Source organism: Cydia splendana, chromosome 26 (genome assembly GCF_910591565.1).
Source record: "Cydia splendana chromosome 26, ilCydSple1.2, whole genome shotgun sequence".
In the NCBI taxonomy this organism is placed as follows: domain Eukaryota; kingdom Metazoa; phylum Arthropoda; class Insecta; order Lepidoptera; family Tortricidae; genus Cydia; species Cydia splendana.
The window spans coordinates 520,544-540,300 of NC_085985.1; the positions used below are offsets into that span (position 1 = coordinate 520,544).

The 19,757-nt window shown below is 39.1% G+C and overlaps 2 protein-coding genes across 2 annotated transcripts in view; one reads left to right on the forward strand and one right to left on the reverse strand.

The window, feature by feature from the left end:
• The window catches only part of LOC134803435 (kinesin-like protein KIF3A), a 49,597-nt gene extending 43,131 nt beyond the window's left edge, over nt 1-6,466 (reverse strand). The window contains exons 1-2 of the mRNA XM_063776254.1: nt 6,292-6,466; nt 5,744-5,949 (exon numbers count right to left, since the gene is read on the reverse strand). Of these exons, the coding sequence (XP_063632324.1) occupies nt 5,744-5,949; nt 6,292-6,301 (216 nt within the window). The 5' untranslated portion in view covers nt 6,302-6,466. The remainder of the gene's footprint in view (nt 1-5,743; nt 5,950-6,291) is intronic.
• A 703-nt stretch (nt 6,467-7,169) lies between these two features.
• Nucleotides 7,170-19,757, forward strand: part of LOC134803603 (coiled-coil domain-containing protein 186) — a 36,959-nt gene continuing 24,371 nt past the window's right edge. Inside the window, exon 1 of the mRNA XM_063776405.1 lies at nt 7,170-8,477. Coding sequence (XP_063632475.1) covers nt 7,317-8,477 — 1,161 coding nt within the window. The 5' untranslated portion in view covers nt 7,170-7,316. The remainder of the gene's footprint in view (nt 8,478-19,757) is intronic.

Sequence of the window (19,757 nt, forward strand, 5' to 3'; positions counted from 1 at the left end):
ATTAGAAAAACCAGCACATTTTGTATGGGACTTTGAGTTCCCAAAACGTCGGCTTGGCGCGCTGATCAAAATCCCATACAAAAATAGACATAACTACACATCGGTAACTCGTGGCATTTAGGTAGCACTTAAAAGATTAGTGATGAGCACACATCGGTAACTCGTGGCACTTGACAGTTTCTAACAGACTAGTGACGTGACAATGTTCTTCCTATACGAGTCGAGAAAAAGAAACCAGTAAAAAAAGGAATTAATTAAACTAATCTTTTAAGTGCTACCTAAATGCCACGAGTTATCGATCGATGTGTAGACATAACGCAAACGCACGTCATGCTATCGAATGAAATTTACACTAGGGTTTCTGAGAGATAATTATGTTCGTGGGAATGATTTAAATGTTGTAATAGTAAAATCACTCCGAGGTCATGGTGAAGTCGACCAAGCACGCAAACAAAGGGAACCGAAGGTTCTTTCTTGCTCAATATCAGTCCAGATCGAAACTAATGTATATTGCGTGCCAGAGGTACTGTCGTCGAGGTGAATGACAATGGGGTTGGCCGGTCGAAGTTTTACAAGGCGCCAGCATAGGTTTTACCCGTGAATCCCTAGAATGATCTTTTTTTTTCATGGCCTAATCCAAAGACAAATCTCATGGAATAAAACTAGAGGAAGGGAAAACCCATGCTGGCATCTATGCTAACCTTTAACAGTTGCCTAACTCATCGTAGGCCATGCTGTTAATGTATTGTATCCAGATCAACTTGCTTTATTTACATTTTACATTATTGGATCAACTTGGGCATTTCTGGATGATGACCAAACTTTGGTTATTATAAGAGATAAGATTCAAAACACGTTAAAGTACATCATTTATACACACTTTATCAAAAGTATTATTTCCTAGTTTGAAAACTATTAGCACAATAAAAACTTCTTCGTCGCTATGTTGACCTAATCAGGATATTATTTGTATTTCACATATTACATTCGTATAAAAAAATTGCAGCAGTTACGTATTAGCTGCTAAATGAGCTTATAATAACAGAGACTCGACACTGCACTCGGTGGTGACGTCAGCCATGACTAAACCGTTGAACACATGAAATAGTTATTACCAGCGCGCACAACATTGTATGTTTATATTTTAGCAGTAACATAATATTGACCTAGAAACTGAAATCTGTATTCCAGCGAACACGTGTATATATGCAACTTCCAGATTATATAATAAAACTAGCGATCCGCCCCGGCTTCGAAACTTAAATTATACTCCTAAACCTTCCTCAAGAATCACTATATTGATACGTGAAAACCGCATGAAAATCCGTTCAGTTTTCGAGTTAATCGCGAACATTCACACAACAAAATTTTCAGCTTCAATGGAAGTTAGGAAGTGGGTCAAAATTAACTTGCAAGATTTAGAGACCCGTAGAGTGATGACAGTTGGACTAAAATGTTAACAGAATGGTGGCCGCTTTCGGATGAATGAAGCGCCTGGCGTCCGTTGCATCGTTGGTTGGACGACATCCGGAAAATTGCGGGTCACTTCTGGATGAGTTTAGCAGGACCGGGACAAGTGGCGTACTAGAAGAGAGGCCTATGCTCAGCATTGGGCGATAAAGGGCTGATATGTTGAAGCATTCAGAATTGGAACAGCTTTCATCACTAACAAACCAACTCAGATATGTAAAATATATAATTCCGTTTGTATAATTGTTGAAATGAGACTGATATCATATAACTGAATAAGGCTGTGTTTAGAAATGACTCACAAAGACCGGACGCGGTAGGAAGTTGGTTTCGAGTGTTATTATGACGTCATATAAATACCGTGACGTCATATAAAATTATAATGTAATCTGGTTTTTAAAATTCATTTACATAAAACAGCTCGTTTTTTTACAATAACACACACAGCTTTTAGCATCTTCACTGGCCATCAGGTGACCTTTTATCATTTTATATTATTTTTAATAAGCATGTTCTATAGGACAAAAACGTAATCTTGATAACTTTTTCAACTCTTTACCTACTTGTTATTTATTAGTATACCTAGAAAGGATACATATGATGGTGACTCTCAACACCTGTCATATCACCATGTTGAAAATCTATAAAGCCTTCGCGGCACCTTAATACATAATGAATGAATCACCTGGACCAGACAAAGGCCGCGCCGCACCAGATAAATAATTCCATCGTTGGAGGCGCGCCAACTTGCCAACACGAATATAACGCGCCGTTCTTACTACACGACAACTATGCGAGAGGAATTTTAGTTCAATGGCTAAAATCCCGACATTTTTTTGACACTAGGTTCTTTAGCCTTTTCGACGCCGTGTCAAACACAAATCGCTGGCCCAATATTACAGGCTTCTATGTTACATTTTCAAGATAATTGAAATTCGACTTAAATGTCACTATGACAATGTTCAAATTTCAGTTAGATAAAACTGAAACATAGAACCCTGTAATATTGGGCCAGCGAAATGCTTGTCACTCGGACGCCATTTCACCGAAGAGTCACAACTGAAATTGAATTTTATGCATATGCACGTAGGTCTATGTTGCTCTGTGGTTTGTGACGGATTAATCCGTCTTTGGTGTTGGACCTGGGATTCGGATATATCCGTCGCTGGCGTCGAAAAGGTTAAAAATAGCAGTGTGCAGGATCCCAGAGGGCCTAGTCAAGACAATCGTTGATATAAAACGCCCATCCAAACTTAGTATACGCAAACAGTCACGTCACTTTTCGTAACATCTGCCATACCGATGCATTTTTGCAAATTTTCAAAAGAACTACTCACTTATACACAAACGTAAACTTCCAATATAATTAATTGCAAATTAAATATTCTTTTTTTAATTTAGGATTCTAAACACCCACTTTTCTAAGTTTGTAAAAAAAAACAGCAAGACAATAAGTGTTTAAAAATACAAATTATTCTGTATTGGTAATAACTAGTGCATGTTGTTCAACTGACAACCTTGTGTGCAGTCAACAATGTCAACATAGCGTGTAAATTAACTAACACAATAAAAACCTCACGATGCAAGATTACCTGACAAGGATAATACTTTGCTTTACATAACTATGGATTGAGGAAAATCTTCATTTTTAAGTTTTAAATTTAAAAAACACTGTTATCGTATCAAATTTATGAAATAATCGCTTCTTCAAAAGATTTCCCTCCAAATTAAAGTAGTTAGTAATAAGAAGCTGAAATAAAATGACAAATATTACTTAAAATACTTAAAGAAAAACTTTGTTTTTATATCCTAGAAAATACTAAAATGACTGTAAGATATTGCATTATATAAAATTGTAGACATGGCGAACTTAATGCCTTAAGGGATTCTCCACCAGCCAACAATTTTGGGTCAAACAGAAACTTTAACCAATCTGTTATTTAGTGCAAAAACAGGATGGTTGGGTAGGCAATCTGAAAATTAACTGTCATTTTACTAACTTACTTTGCTACAGCTAATTCTGTCGCTTAGTTTCAAACTCTGGTGAATCCATTGGACCCTCTCAGCAAATATCTACCCTGTTACCTTTTCTTAATACCAAAATCGCGTAATCTGACAGATGGATTAACCCAAGTTTGAAGTTAAGCGACTCAATTAATAACAAAAATATTCATTTTTTGAAGTAGATGCCCGTAGTTTGAGGCACCACCCACCCACCATTCGACAAGACTGATGCATGGTCAGCAGCAGTCAAGCCAAATGATGGACAGGGGATGCCAGTCTCCAACTCTGCGGATGTACAGGTCCCCGTCTCCGACTGATGCCGGCTTTGGAGCTAATCTAGATGTACTGGATCTTTATTTCAGAAGAAATAAAGAGCTAGAATATCTAGCAATCCATGACTTCAAGTCATTGTATAGTGTTCCTAAAATACCTAAAAGAATACTTAGAAAGTAGACCTAAGGATACATAGAGAAGACAAATGAAATAAACATGTAGTGCATAGTAATTCTAGTTATACAGTTATTGTGTGACATGTATCGAAAGTACGTATAATTAATTAATTAGCCCAATAATTGACTTTTGAAAGTTTATTGTAAACTTGACTCGTTTCATCCCTAAAATAAGTATCAGGAAGCCACTAGGTGTGTTAGTATTGTATCAATTAGTTTTTGTTTAAATATAAAAAATAATTAAGTACATACCACTATACATTACATACATACATTTTTTTTATTTATGTACATTTTATTGTATTATACTTGTATAATTAGTATAGGTAGTTAGTGTTTATGCGAATAAGTATTTCTTCTTTATATCTCCCATATAATATGTGTACATAAACTAATACATATATAAATAAAATAAATAAATGTTTTATACAACTTAGTAATTGAATAAAATAGAATAGAAATATTTTTATTTGTAAACACATTAAACAATCAATATAAACATAGTAAGAATAAGAATATGTGTCACGATGTGGCACTCATAAAGAAATATTAGACAGGCACTCCTTAGGCCGCTTGTAGACGTCCGTTATTTTCGCCGGAAACCGGACTGTGTTATGCGACTACGTCCAGTTTTGTGTGTTGCTACCGACAGCTACACCTAAGAAAACAAGACATCGTTGCCGAACCCGGACAATTGTCCGGCGAAAATAACGGACGTCTACAAGCGGCCTTAGTGTAGTAGATTCTTATTAGAAAGTGAAAACATTCACAAGTTGATGTAACAATCGGCCGAATGAAAGTGAAAGAGGTATCTGGAGCATGAACTAAAGGTGCATCCACACAGTAGTTCACTTTTGTGAACCAACACTGTGCAACATGACACAAAAAAACACTAGGAATTTTAGTAATTGAAATGCAAAGGCGAACACATTCAGTGCCAGCGCAATCTAACACGGGAAAAATCATATGTAGAGAAAAGCGCCTACGAACAAAGAACACGCCTAGCGAGTTGCTGGCAGCGAACATGTTAACTGGAAGAGATCCCTCAAAGGGATAAGTTAGCCTTTGTCCTTAACTTTTCTTAATTGTACCTATTATAAGTTACTTTTATTGTGTTTTTGTACAATAAAGGTAGTAACATGGTAACTTTAGGTAACATTGGTGGCTACAAATAGTTAATTACCTAATGTTGCAGTAACACTTGGAGACATCCTACAAAAAGTAACTGCGGTGTGTGGATGAACCTTAACTGACCACCAATATATCTTATTTCTTTACTGTTCGTAAATTTCGAACAAGTATCTCTGTCACTCTAATTGCGCCTAAATTGGAGTAAAAGAAAAAGATGCCCGAAATTTGCAAAGTTTGCTATTTGTGATAGGCCCTCTGTATCACGGATGGATCACTAGTTAAACGATGTAATTGGCAGAACTGTGTCAAATGTGTGATATACTATCAGTAAGCATGTACTCGGTCTACAACCTCTGATAACATATCATACTACAAAGAACCGCATTGTTAGATATAATACTTGTTTAAAATAACCTAAAGGTGTTAATAATAGATATTCTGTAAATTCCTAATATGTACTAATGCTTTGTCATCAGATTCACATTATGATTGAAAATCTAATAGGAAATAAATAAGATTTGTAAGACAATGCAAATTCATATAAGACTTAAACTAAGATCGCCAGGTTTATGTTTTAATCCTATTAAAATTAAGTTAGAAATTTAACCATTTCCAATTAGACTGATTCTAATAAAGTCTAGAATAATCTAGACGGTTCTTAGATCCTAAGGCGCAGTCCTAGCACGTACCTGGCTGGTGGTCCAGTCGAACACGGCATCATAGGCGTAGACTCTCGGCGGCTCGGGCGGCACGGCGTTGGAGCGCGTCACGGCCACCGTGCCGTGCACGGCGTCCACGGACACGCAGCACGGCGCGCCCTCCAGCTTCTCCCGCTCATCCATGGGCCGCACCCGCACCACCACGCGGACATTCTCGACCGTCGCCCCTGACTGAGCTGACTCCCCATCCTGCCAACAGATAATACGTCAACACTCGACACGTCCGCCCCGCACGGGCTCCTGCTACGTTCTAAACCGAATCAATCGCCAGTGCGCAGTTACTATGTCGCAAACGTAGGCGGTTTGTAAGTGACCCTGAAACGCGAAATACGTTATGACTCATTCCCAGAAAAGCTATAATTACTATTATTACTAATACTATTTGAAAGAGACTTGAGAATCTGCAAAAAAAAACGTGCAATTTTATCCCCCATGTGGTTTTTGCAAATGAAAGGAAACGAGTTATGAAATCATCGTGACATGATTTCCGGAAATCACATGATAGCCAACGGTTATACTTACGGGCATTTTGGACGACTCCGCCTCGACGCGAACACGAACACAATAAATCGGTTTGCACAAAGCCAAAAGCCGCGCAACGCGTACGTTTGTCTGATATTAGGTAAAAATCAATACTCACGACCTAGTTTTTCAGGGTTTCCCATTTCCTTTTGAAATGATGAAATCGGAATGACAAGACGTTTTCGGTTCTGTTGCCATGTAAAATAAAAAAAAAAGGATTCACAACAAACAAGCTGTTTCTAATAAGATGAATATGAATAAAAACCAATTAGAATAAAATTATATGTAAAACTACAATGTATAATTTTTCTTATTTTAGCTTGATATTAATCTAAAAGTTCCTAAATTATGATTTGTAATGATTATTCCTAAAGATACGAAACGTTTTTTCTCAAAAATGGCAACTCTCACACCGGAAGTTTGTATTTCTACTTGGGTCCGCCCGTATGTGGGGCCCATAAAGCATCAATCACACATGCGTACATTTAATTAAATATTGAAATTGTAATTCAAACGAAAGTTATTGTCAATTTTGTAGTTTTCATAATTTTTTATAAATGCAGTAAACTATTGAAAGATTTTATACTGAAAGGAAATAGATAATATTATTAGATAAACTAAATTATTCTACATACTTGGGTACTGACCTTTAGAAATAGGTATTTTATATAGCATTTTTAAGTATAACCCAAAAACTATCCAAAAATGACAAAATTAACAAATATAGTCAAAACTGAACATCATATTTATATTTTTTTAGTCAATTACGTACAAAATAATTATGTTAAAAGAGATTTATAAGTGAGAAATAAACGCAAATATGTTTTGATTTTTATCATCGTGTAATCGAGTATCTTATCTACTAAAATACCTCTGAAAGAAAATGTCAAATTGTCAAACTAAGATGTTTATTTTCGTTCACAAAAAGTTAGTCTAAATCTTAGCTTAAATGGCTTACGCGTACTATCCTATACTTTTAAAATTACGAGTTCGACGGTTCAATTAATTAGATGCCATAGCAATGTCCTCCGGAGACGCGGGGGTCCAGCAGGACCCGGCCCATATTGCGGATGTCGACGTCGACGAAACCACTAAAGGAGATGGTTCTGAACGCGATCTGGCGACTGATTCTGGACTGGAGGCTAACTCCTCAGGATTGACAGGGGATGTGACTTCTTTTGAGTCAGCTGTATCAGCCAGGGAGCTAAAAAATAATGACGAAAAAGGCGAGACAAAAGTGGTGGTGGATGTCACTGACACCGGAGTGTCGTCTCCTATTTCGTCCTCTGGCGCTAGCTCTCCTGGTGCTAATACGTCTGACAACGTCTCCAACTTTGAAGAGCTCTCAGCCAGCCAGCATGATAATTTAAATAACTCAGAAAAGCTAACAGCTCACAAATCAGTAACGTCACATAACGAGGATAATTTAGATGCTCAAATTACCATGGATAACAATACAAACGGCGCTTCTAATGATTCTTTAAACAATCAAAATCTTGACACAAATAAGAACTTAGCGACATCAACAGTAAGTTTGAATGACACAATAGAAACAAATGTAACAATAAACAAGTCACCATACAGTCGGAGCGCAGAAAACATATCAGTGGACATTAAAATGGACCAAAGTGTAGATAAGGATGCAGTATTGTCCCAATTCACAAGCCAGAAGAATAAAGTTACCGCTACACAGGCAATCCCAGACCCAAACGCTAATACAAATCTAGATGTACGATACACACGGTTACCTAAAGAACTACTGTCGCAAGACCTTGGCAGTATCGTTAAGAATGTCCACGGGATCTTCTCATCTGTAAGCGGCAGTTTGAAGAATGCATACACACACAGAGCTGGCCATATACCGTATATGAAAACTGTTAAACCAATGCCAAACGGGAAAGTAATGAATGATATATTTGAAGATGAACAACATGATGAGAAGATTACGAATGGGATAGAGAACACCAAAGCGGAGATTTCTAATGAGACTGAGATGATAAATACGAATTTAGAGGAGGATGTAAAGGGAGATGTGTTACGGCTACAGATAGAGTCATTGGAACGAGTGTTGGCGGAGCAGAGGAAAGAGAACACGGCACTGAGGGAGACGGTGAAGCAGCAGGCGGACAAGCTCACGGAGAGAGACCAGACTTTTAGAGAGTTGGAGACTAAAATGGATTTGGTGAGTTGTGTTTGTTATTTGTTGAGCAAATTATATTGGAACTTTGTTACTATGTTAATCCAACATATATTTATTTATATTATATTACACTTTACATTTAATTAATAAGCGAGAATTACATTAATGTGAATTTCATTTAAGAACTAAGAAATAAACTATCAGTAAACTCTAAAACTATAAATTACAACTAAACCCAAACTTACTTATAAAAACTAATCAAATAACCCACCCCGCATCGCCCCCGGCGCAAAGGTGCCCATCACACTTGCTGCGTTACCGCGTTGAACCGCGATGGACAACCTCTGCGCTAGGAACGATCCGGAGCGGGGGTCGAGACCCCTCTGCTGCAGGCGACGCCCCAGCTCCCCGAGAAAAGTTTTCGCCCCCGCGCACCAACACCCAGATGTCTCCACAGCCAAGGGGACGAACAAGTAGTTCGTTAGCCCCGAGTACTTGTCCCTTTTTAGGGACGCTGTCACGGTGTGTTCCTCGCCCGGCAGGGGCTTTGCCCAGGGGAAACTCACGGACAATTTAAGGTTACTAAATTAACCAATCTAAATCTTAACCAAAAACTCAAGCAGGTGCTTACACTTATTTCCATCAACTATTCAGGGGTTTCTAAAGGATGTCAAAATGAAATGTTAGTTTTGTGACACATAATTTATTTCTATTCTCACACTGAGGAAGTTGCTCTACAAGTAAATCATTTATTAAGCTAGCATTAAGCACCTTATTCTATAATGTCAGACGATAGAGCAGGGTCGTGCCAATAATGGTTCTACAATGATTTACAAGCAGACCTATCTAAATTTGTTAGTACTATTAAGAGAGAAAACACCATATATCATTAAATAAAGGATTTAATACATAAAACACGGAAAACAGGCGTAGCTTCAAGTAAATCACACTCCGACGCAGTAATGGCGAGCGATCCTCGTCTGACCGTCCGGGCCGCGCCAGTCCTGGTGTCACCATTGACACCTGCCGTAGGGCTGCGTTCGAGCAAACCACATAATCGGTTATCAGTTCGGCCTCCTGATGAAAAAAACCTTCGCCCACGAAGGTCAGCAAGCGGCGCCACAGCACTTCCGTCTTCGCGCACCTCCCAAGTCGGTTAAAGGGAATCGTGACGTAGCCTACTGGTACTCAGCGACTCCGTTGACCGCGATGACTGTGCTACACATATCAAACAAAACACAAGCCAATTTGCATCTGTTACAGTGCCAAGCCATATTCTGATGTTGAGACCCCTTTAGGTCACATCAAAGTTTCCTATTTCTTAAAGTAAGGCTCTTTAAGCACTGTAGTAAGTATTGTAGTTTTTATGAAGTTATCACGGTATTGTAAATTCGATAATCAACTCTCAAACAATGAGCAGTCGTCGGCTTATATTATATCTAACCGTGTACTACCTCTTTTTATTTTATTTTAGGAGAATTAAAGAATTATCATGTAGTCAATAGTGACCTTTAAAGCAATTCTCATCTATGACATACACATACACATATCAGTTCTTAAATGAAACATGATGTACTCAATACTCAGCTCTCTAAGCAAGTATCAATTCCTGAACGAAAGCATCATGTAGCTAAATATAAATTCTTAAGGCAACCATCTTGTAGACAACTGTCAGCTCATAAAGCAATCATCTTGTAGGCAACTGCCAGCTCTTGAATCAAATATAGACTTCTAAAGGAAAACATCATGTAGACACATATTAGCTCTTAAAGCAAACATCATGTAGAGTCTTTATTGTAGACAACTGTCAGCTCTTAAAGCAAACATCTTGTAATAAACTGTCACCTCTCAAAGTGAATAACAGTTACTGAAGGAAAACATCACGCAGATGTCGTAGATAAACTGTCAGCTCTTAGCACACACACCTCAACTGGACTTTTATTTATTTGTTCAGCCTTTTGAGTAGCTTTAAATCATGGGCTCTCTATAAGTAAGCAATTTAGTTCATTGTTTTTTTTTTTAAGCTAATTGGTATTATAGAGCTCTTTAACAGATTTGTAACATGACATCTTTAAGAAAATTTATAACATGGGCTTTTTAAACAAATTAGTATCATGGGCCCTCAAGCACACTTGTCATATGGACTCTTAAACCGATTTTGTAAAATGGGCTCTTTAAGCAGATTTGTAATATGAGCTCTTTAAGCATTTGTATCATAAGCTCTTTAAGCTGATACGTTTTATGGGCTCTTTAAGCATATTCGTAACATGGGCTCTTTAAGCAGATTTGTAACATGGGCTCTTTAAGCAGATTCGTAATATGGGCTCTTTAAGCATTTGTACCATAAGCTCTTTAAGCTGATACGTTTTATGGGCTCTTTAAGCAGATTTGTAATATGAGCTATTTAAGCATTTGTATCATAAGCTCTTTAAGCTGATACGTTTTATGGGCTCTTTAAGCATATTCGTAACATGGGCTCTTTATGCAGATTTGTAACATGGGCTCTTTAAGCAGATTCGTAATATGGGCTCTTTAAGCGTTTGTACCATAAGCTCTTTAAGCTGATACGTTTTATGGGCTCTTTAAGCAGATTTGTAATATGGGCTCTTTAAGCAGATTCGTAATATGGGCTCTTTAAGCATCTGTACCATAAGCTCTTTAAGCTGATACGTTTTATGGGCTCTTTAAGCATTTTTTTGTGACATGGGCTCTTTAAGCAGATTCGTAATATGGGCTCTTTAAGCATTTGTACCATAAGCTCTTTAAGCTGATACGTTTTATGGGCTCTTTAAGCATTTTTTTGTGACATGGGCTCTTTAAGCAGATTCGTAATATGGGCTCTTTAAGCATTTGTACCATAAGCTCTTTAAGCTGATACGTTTTATGGGCTCTTTAAGCATTTGCATCATAGGCTCTTTAAGCTGATGCGTCTTGTAACAGGGGCTCTTTAAGCTTACTGGTATAATGGGCTCTCTAAGCAGTTGTATCATAAGCTCTTTAAGCTGATACGTTTTATGGCTCCTTTTGGATATTCGTTACATGGGCTCTTCAAGCAGATTTCTAACATGGGCTCTTTAAGCAGATTCGTAATATGGGCTCTTTAATTAAGCAGAATTGTAATATGGGCTCTTTAAGCAGAATTGTAATATGGGCTCTTAAAGCATTTGCATCATAGGCTCTTTAAGCTGATGCGTCTCGTAACAGGGGCTCTTTAAGCTTACTTGTATAATGGGCTCTCTAAGCATTTGTATCATAGGCTCTTTAAGCTGATACGTCTCGTAACAGGGGCTCTTTAAGCTTACTTGTATAATGGGCTCTCTAAGCATTTGTATCATAGGCTCTTTAAGCTGATACGTTACACGGGCTCTTTAAGCTTACTTGTATAATGGGCTCTCTAAGCATTTGTATCATAGGCTCTTTAAGCTGATACATTACACGGGCTCTTTAAGCTTATTTGTATAATGGGCTCTCTAAGCATTTGTATCATAGGCTCTTTAAGCTGATACGTTACACGGGCTCTTTAAGCATATAGATTTAGTGTCCGACCGAAGGTTCGGTTTCGGTTTCGGCCAGTTTCGGCCAAAAATTCATGTTTCGGCTGTAGTTTCGGTTTCGGCCAAAAAACGGCCGAACCTTTCGGCCGGGCCGAAACTTACGAAATGGTACTTCGGACAAAGACCAAAAGTTGGGGAATAAGTAGGACAACAATATTAATACATATCTACATATACTGATTCATGTATAGGTACAGAAATTAATTGGTTTATTATAAAAAACAATTCCACTAATGAGAGCGCCACTGGACCGCGACGCAGTCTTAAGAGGCTGTCAATACCTATAACGCGCACACTGTCTAATTGTATCGGAGTGAATGAGATAGCACTGTCGCACGTAGCCGTTGGCCGAGTATCAGCTCGGCCTGAGTCGATCGATGTCTTTTTCGCTCTTATTTAGTCATTTTTCTATCTACCTCTAAGGGCAATTTTAAGCGAGGCTAAAGGCTACGCTCAACTAGGGCCGCAAAGTTGATTTTCTCAATAGTGAATATTTTGCGAAGCTGAACAGCTGACTATTGATTAAAACGAAGAAAAAACCCTTAAAAGTGTCCATAGTACAGTTTTTCATACGAATGCTCGACCTTAGCCTCACTTTTTACCTCAATTTACCATTGGTTTGTGTTCCATATGTCCTCTACTTCAGCTTAGCCTTTGGCCTCGCTGCGCCATGCTCGGCCTGCGGTCTCGCTTTTTAATACAATGGACATTGGTTGGAGTCTGTGCTTAACTACTTAAGCCTGAAGCACGGCTTTGACTTCGCATGAAAGTTCGCCTCACTGGGGCACTTCGGACTTTTAGGCCCAGGTGTAGATCGGTACCCGGCCTTTCGATATTGTTAACAAAAAATTTTGCGCTCGCTGCGCTCGCGTTTTTGGTTGGTTTTTTGGTTCACCATGTACCTACATGTTAGCTTGACTGGTGAATGAATAGAGTTAGACCAAGAAAATTCTGCAATGATTTTGATAGCATACGCAGTGCTACTAGTGCAAATGTTATTTATACGTCATAATTTCATAGAAGTTTTGACGTTTAAAGTAACACTTGCACTGCATGTGTTATCAAAATCGTTGCAGAATTATCTTGGTCTAACTCTAGTCGTTTTCTTAAAAAACTGCTTAAGTAACATCAATTTCAAGGACATTGGGTGTTGACAGCCCCATAATATGTGTGTAAAAGCGGTTTTATGACATTTTTTCAACGATTTTAACAAGTCTACAAAAGTTTCGGTTTCGGTTTCGGTTTCGGCCGAAACTAGAGCCAAAGCCGAACATTCGGTTTCGGTTTCGGTTTCGGCAAAAAAACATGTTTCGGTCGGACACTATATAGATTGGACTTAGTCCCGCTATCACACAGGCTGCCTCAGTCACGCACCGCCGCTCAGGTGCGCAGTCTCGCACCGCCGCTCAGGTGCGCAGACTCGCACCACCATATAATTGCACAGACTCGCCCCATCGGTCGGCGCGCAGAATCGCACCGCCGCTCAGGCAGGCAGACCCGCACCGTCATGCAGGCGCACAGACTCGCACCGCCGCTCAGGAAGGCAGACCTTTGCCAGTACATTCTGCAACCATAACTCAGGGCAATAACTCTGTCATAACATAACATATTTGGATTCAACTTTTGAAATTATGGTTCAACTATCCTTGGCTCACTCAATATTTTCTAATAATTCATCAACATAATATTTGATCAGAATAGATTTAATGTCTCCCGTGGAAGACCTATGATGCCCGGCAGTGGAACATTGCACAGGCGGGTAATAAAATAATAATCTTGGCTTCAATTACATCAAGATTCCCACACAAGACATGTCGCATACTCTATCGAGATTCTTTATGAAGTATTGACACTATCCCACACATAAAAAGGGTTTTGTTAGAATAAGTAATGTGAATAAAACATGTGGACAATTTATTAGCTTAAGGTGTAGGTATACCAATACTGTATGAGCTTTAGTAAGCCATCTTTCAATGTTACTTCTTCCCATAACGATATACCAGGTTTACCACCTTCATGACAATACAGCAATAATTTATTATATTTTATCTTTTATAACACACAGTGCCATTATATTATTACCATTATTCTATGACCTTGTCAGATTTTCAATAAAATGGGATGTAGTAGTATGATTTTCTTGCATGGAAAACCAAATACTTCAACTTGTTGAAACAAAGAACTTGTATTGAGAATACTTAACTTCTCTCATAGTGGTACATGCAGCGTCCAACTTGGCAACTTTTAACATACTACCTGCAGTCATCTCTCACCGCAGATTTCTTTCACTGCCAAGAATTCCTTATACCATCCAGTTCGGTGAGGACTCGCATCAAGCAGCTGCAGTAGCCATTTGAAAAGACATTTGAACATTCTAACAACACACAACATACAACATTTAACAAACAACAAAAACATGTGATCTGTTTCTGTCACATCTTATTCCACATTATTATTTGTCAATTACATATAAGATTATTGCCTCAATTCAATTCAAGTAGTTTTGACTATGTTTTCATGACTAACCAAGACTAAAATAGTAGGTCTCTTAAAATGACACAATTTTCAATCAGCAACATAATATGAATAGTAAATAATTTAAATAAACTCTTTTACAAGTAGGTATCATCAGTCATCACCATATCAATTGTCCCTTTTTTTATTTTTTATTTATTAATTCACTGAACTGACTGCCTGTTATAGTACAGTCAACATTAAGAATAGGCACAGCTCCTTATTAACGGCACATGTCACTTCATCCTTTCCATTTGGACATCACTGGCCTTTAGTGGCTATGCTGACCTGTTCTATTTTAGTAGAAACATATTAACACTTATTAATTATTTAGTGTAGGTGCATGACAATTTGAATATGTTAGGAACATGCCTCAATAGCCGCTTTTGAGTATAATTTGTGTAAGTCAATTATATATCTGATCACTCACTTGTTATTATTTTTATTATTTTAACCATGCTATAACTACAAATTATATGTGAATGTCGCTCACATAACACAACAGTATAATTTGGCCTTACCTCATTCAATTTTGTATCGCTGATTATATTTCTTATACCGCCAAAACCTTTTACACGGGACAGTATTACTTACTCATTTGTGTGCAATCATTCTGCAAGCGCAAGGCTTCTGTGAGTATGCAGACATAAAGCTTGTTCTGGTAAACAATACCTCCTGCATAAAACACATTTATTCTGTGAAAATATAAATGAAGCAACAACTTTATCTGAAATGACAATTATTACCAACTTTCCCATAATGTGATCATGCTACACTCACACTCACACACAAACAACATTCTCAAAGGGATTATTTCAACATAGCCTTATAAAACTATGCCATTCAATGACAGCAACTTGGTCGATCTTGCATAAATAGGCATAATAGCTCAGGTTCTCTATTACATTCAAAACAATAATATTCAAAGTGTAATAATAATCATACACCACATAAGTAATCTCAAACTATATTGCTTTTAATCTTAGAATGTTTTGATATATTAGTAACTTAAAGAATTACTCAATGTTAAATAACCAATCTTTTATATCGGTAACATGTAAAATACTTAATCCAATTGTTTTTATTGCTAATGCCAATATTTTCCAACATCAATCATAGACTAGGCGTTTAAACAAACTCATACACCATAAGCCAAACCACTATGACTGATAAATTTCATAATCAATTTAATAACACCTTGATAGAACTTTCTGCGCTGAATGTGCAACATTGTCATCGTAGTATGATTTTTATGAAATTTGGGTCCAGAATAAATATTACAGTGTGTCTATAATGTCATTGCAGTAGTCTAGCTGGCATTCATAATCATAATAGTAATTTGGAGTATTGCCTTTTTTTGCATATTTTAAGAGTAAATAATTATGACCATTGTTGTATACATGGTTATATGCCATAATAGCTAATATTTTAGGCTGTAAATTGTTTGCATGTGTGCAATACTATTCTACACTAAGTGGAAAAGACAACCTTTCACAGATTTTCCTTGATTGTATAATGATATTCAAGACTTGACACTATGGCACTTAGTTCTTGGATTGCTTACCCATAGAACATTAAATTATAACTTACGTGGCTTGAACATCGTTCCAACAATTGAAACGACACGATATAGCTTACCAAATGTCGTATTCCAACTAACTTCTCGTATTGGACAAGAGTGGCATGACGCCATGAACCACGGTGATGTACACCGTCAACAATAATTTTCTTCATCAAATATGCCTTAATAAGGCTTCACCAAAGATTTGTTTATATTATTCAATGATGAATGGTGCGAATATAATAGTAAAATCACTTGAACCGGCGTTCATTTGGTTAGCAACAATAAGCGAGTAAACTACTGGCTTTTTGCCTTTTATAATATATTGTGGACGTAAATTACGCATCTCGCTTCTGAACTATTAAGAGAGAAAACACCATATATCATTAAATAAAGGATTTAATACATAAAACACGGAAAACAGGCGTAGCTTCAAGTAAATCACACTCCGACGCAGTAATGGCGAGCGATCCTCGTCTGACCGTCCGGGCCGCGCCAGTCCTGGTGTCACCATTGACACCTGCCGTAGGGCTGCGTTCGAGCAAACCACATAATCGGTTATCAGTACCTAATTTATCATTTGCCATCACATACGATTTAATAAATTTTCTAACTTTAAATTTGGAAAAAGCTTCTAGGATGGAAGGAAAGCGTACACCAACCTCATAACAATATTGCACCGCGGAGCACCACAGAAAGCCTAAGGCCTCAGCTTGAAGGTGTCGTCTCCTCCACCCAGCAGAAAAGCGAAATTCTCATGGCGAACAGCTCACCATACGCACATGAAGTTTGATGGGTATGGACGGACTTCCATACTCCGAAATAACAGCAACATAACAGTAGCGTGACATAACATAACACAACATAACACCCAGTCAGCAGCTGGAAATTCCTAGAGTGGATTCATCTCACAGCTGTAACTATTCCATCCCACCACATTGTTTCGCCAGCAGATGTCTGTGGCAAAATAACTTCTGCATGAGCTTCCTAGCTCATGGATGCAGCGGCTGCTGCCTAACCAAGACTCGGATCGATGCTACCAGAGCATGATGTATTTAGCTTCACTTTCTAAATTAAAAGATGCCCATCCAGGGCAAAAGCCAACCAGGAAATGATCTCAACCTAACTGTCCCTGGGATAACACAATCAAAATAACAGTAACTAATGAAATTCTTGGAATAATTTTTGTATGTAAGTCCAACATATAGAAATAAATCATATTTAATTATCTAAACATATTTCCACCTTTTTTGTATTTAAAAATTAAGTTTTGATTTAAATATTTAATAAATACTATTCCATCAATTTAGGATTTAATTTAAAGTAGCAACACCATCAGATTTAATTAGTTTCTAATTGGCCAAATGGTTGTCATTTGTTTTGTTGCTACATCAATGGCTTCCTTGCCATAAAACAAAACTATACTATATTCGAGACAATCCTAAACACGTTAAACTGAATCATACATGCAAAGTGCCGTGTCACAACGCCGCCTGCTCAGCGGCTGCACCTGCCGACCGCACAGTGCGGCCAAGGTGCGTGGCGGCAAATGTGCTGACGCAGGTGGCGTCCCACAAAAGGCACTTTCCTTTCTCCCACGGCACCAGAGTCAAACCGTCCGGCCTTTTGCCATCTGACCGACTAAGGCCCGGCGGCTCCAGCACACACGGGACGTTGGCTGACACCAGCGCCCTTCGAACAATGTCGTTCAACGCGTGGTGGCGTGGAAACCTCCCCGCGCATCGGCAACAGCTCAAAGCGTGGTGCCCGTTGCTCTCCACCATGGACCCGCAGATGCATAGATGTGGTTGACAAACATCGCAGCCCAGACAAAGAGCAACGGCCACCCGCAACGAGTCATTGTCGAGCAGGGTGCCTAAGTTCGGGGAGGGAAGGGCGTGCAACCAAGCCCCAGATTCTGGCGCCAAAGCCGCGTTCAGTCTGGCTCTATCCGCACCAGAAGCTTTGCCTAAAAGACAGTCAAACAGACGCTTAATCCCGACCTCGTCCCACAAGCGCTGACGGAACGGCTGTTCAGGTACTGACGCACCCGGGTTGAGAGCCTCCCAGGCCGACAACGCATCGGAAGCGAAAGGTATTTCTGCCTTGCCACCATCTAACCATAAAATCTTAGTGACAAGGTCCACGGCCCCCGCCGCCGACGCCAGGAAAGCCGGAAGGCACACATCCCGCACGCGCCGTATGCCAATACCGCCACTCCGTATAGGCAACGAAGCCAAGTCCCACTGGTTCGAATTCAGAGAGACATTCAGCACACCCTCAGCACATTCCTTCACCACCAGGTCGAACGAGTCCATGTGGCCGGGGTGCAGCCAGGCAGGTACAGTACGCAGAAAGTACATCACCTTGGGAACGGCAAAACAGGACCTTAACAAAGTAAGTGCCACATGAGCCGAGAGCTTTTTCAGCTCTCGCCAGCGGACCTAAGAAGCTGCTCTCTCACCTTGAAGGCTTCAGGTATAGCTGCGGGGAACATCGGGGAACCCAAAAGGTTAAAATTCTGGGTAGATAACTCCTTGAGGCCAGGGAGTAGGGCACAAAACAAAGAGAAGGAAGGTTGTGAGTTGGCACTGCAAGGAAAAAACTCACATTTACTAGAGTTCACTTTGAGCCCCAGCTCCCGAAAAAGTGGAAGGAGCGCAAGCAGGTCCTGTTCGACCTCCTCCGGCCTACCCCCCAGCGTGCCGTCGTCGAGGTACCACACGTTCAAAGGGGATCGAGATCTAGATATGACTTTTTGAATAGCCAGGCTGAAGATACGGGGTCCCAGCGGGTCCCCCTGCTGAGCACCGACTATGTTAATTAGGTATCTTCATGGAAACCATTTTTTTATAACTTGAAATATTTGAATCAACATATTTGACATCATGCTGATCTGAAGTGACCATAGGAACTATGTAATAAAACAATGCAACAAGTTTGGGTTTGTTAAAATACTTGAAGAGTAGAGGCGCAGTGGTAAAAGTGGACTGACGCCTTTGATGTTTGCGTAAATGCCGACACCGCACAAGAACACAGTAGGGTTGTCACAGACAACCAGCGCTGATATGACACGCCAGCCCTGTAATTAGTACTAAGCTACTAACAATGGCGATGTATGCAGCTTGGGTGCACGCAGCCCACTCCTCGCACCCCGCACGATTGCCCTGTGTAGATGGCTTCGTCGAATGATAGTATGTTTTATAGACTGTGGTAGAGGACTTTTGAAAGAAATCCAAAGTGTGTGATAATAGCGGTATCAAACATACGTATTTATTGACGAAAGACTTATGGCGATATTCATACACACTCTGCACACCTCAATTAACTATTAATGGTTTGTCTTAATCTGTCATTTTGACTTATGTATTTGTAAGAGAGGCTTGTAAAGTTTTTAAGTAATAAGGTGGTTGTTCCATGTGTGGTGTCTCCTCTAGCTGTCACTGCCAACGTCGCGCCATAATAATCTAACAGATGGCGTTAGGGAGCTAGAACGCAATTAGTATGAGACCTACATCGCGCTTACGGAGTTATAACGTCAGTTGCTATATATATAACTTCCGACCAACTCTCAGTGGACTTCGGTCCCCAGGCATAACACCCGCCTGGAGAGAGTACTCTCTATTGCCTCTCTACTTTCTACACATGTATGTAGTTTGCACGATAGTAACAGAAATGAAAGCTACAAGTTTC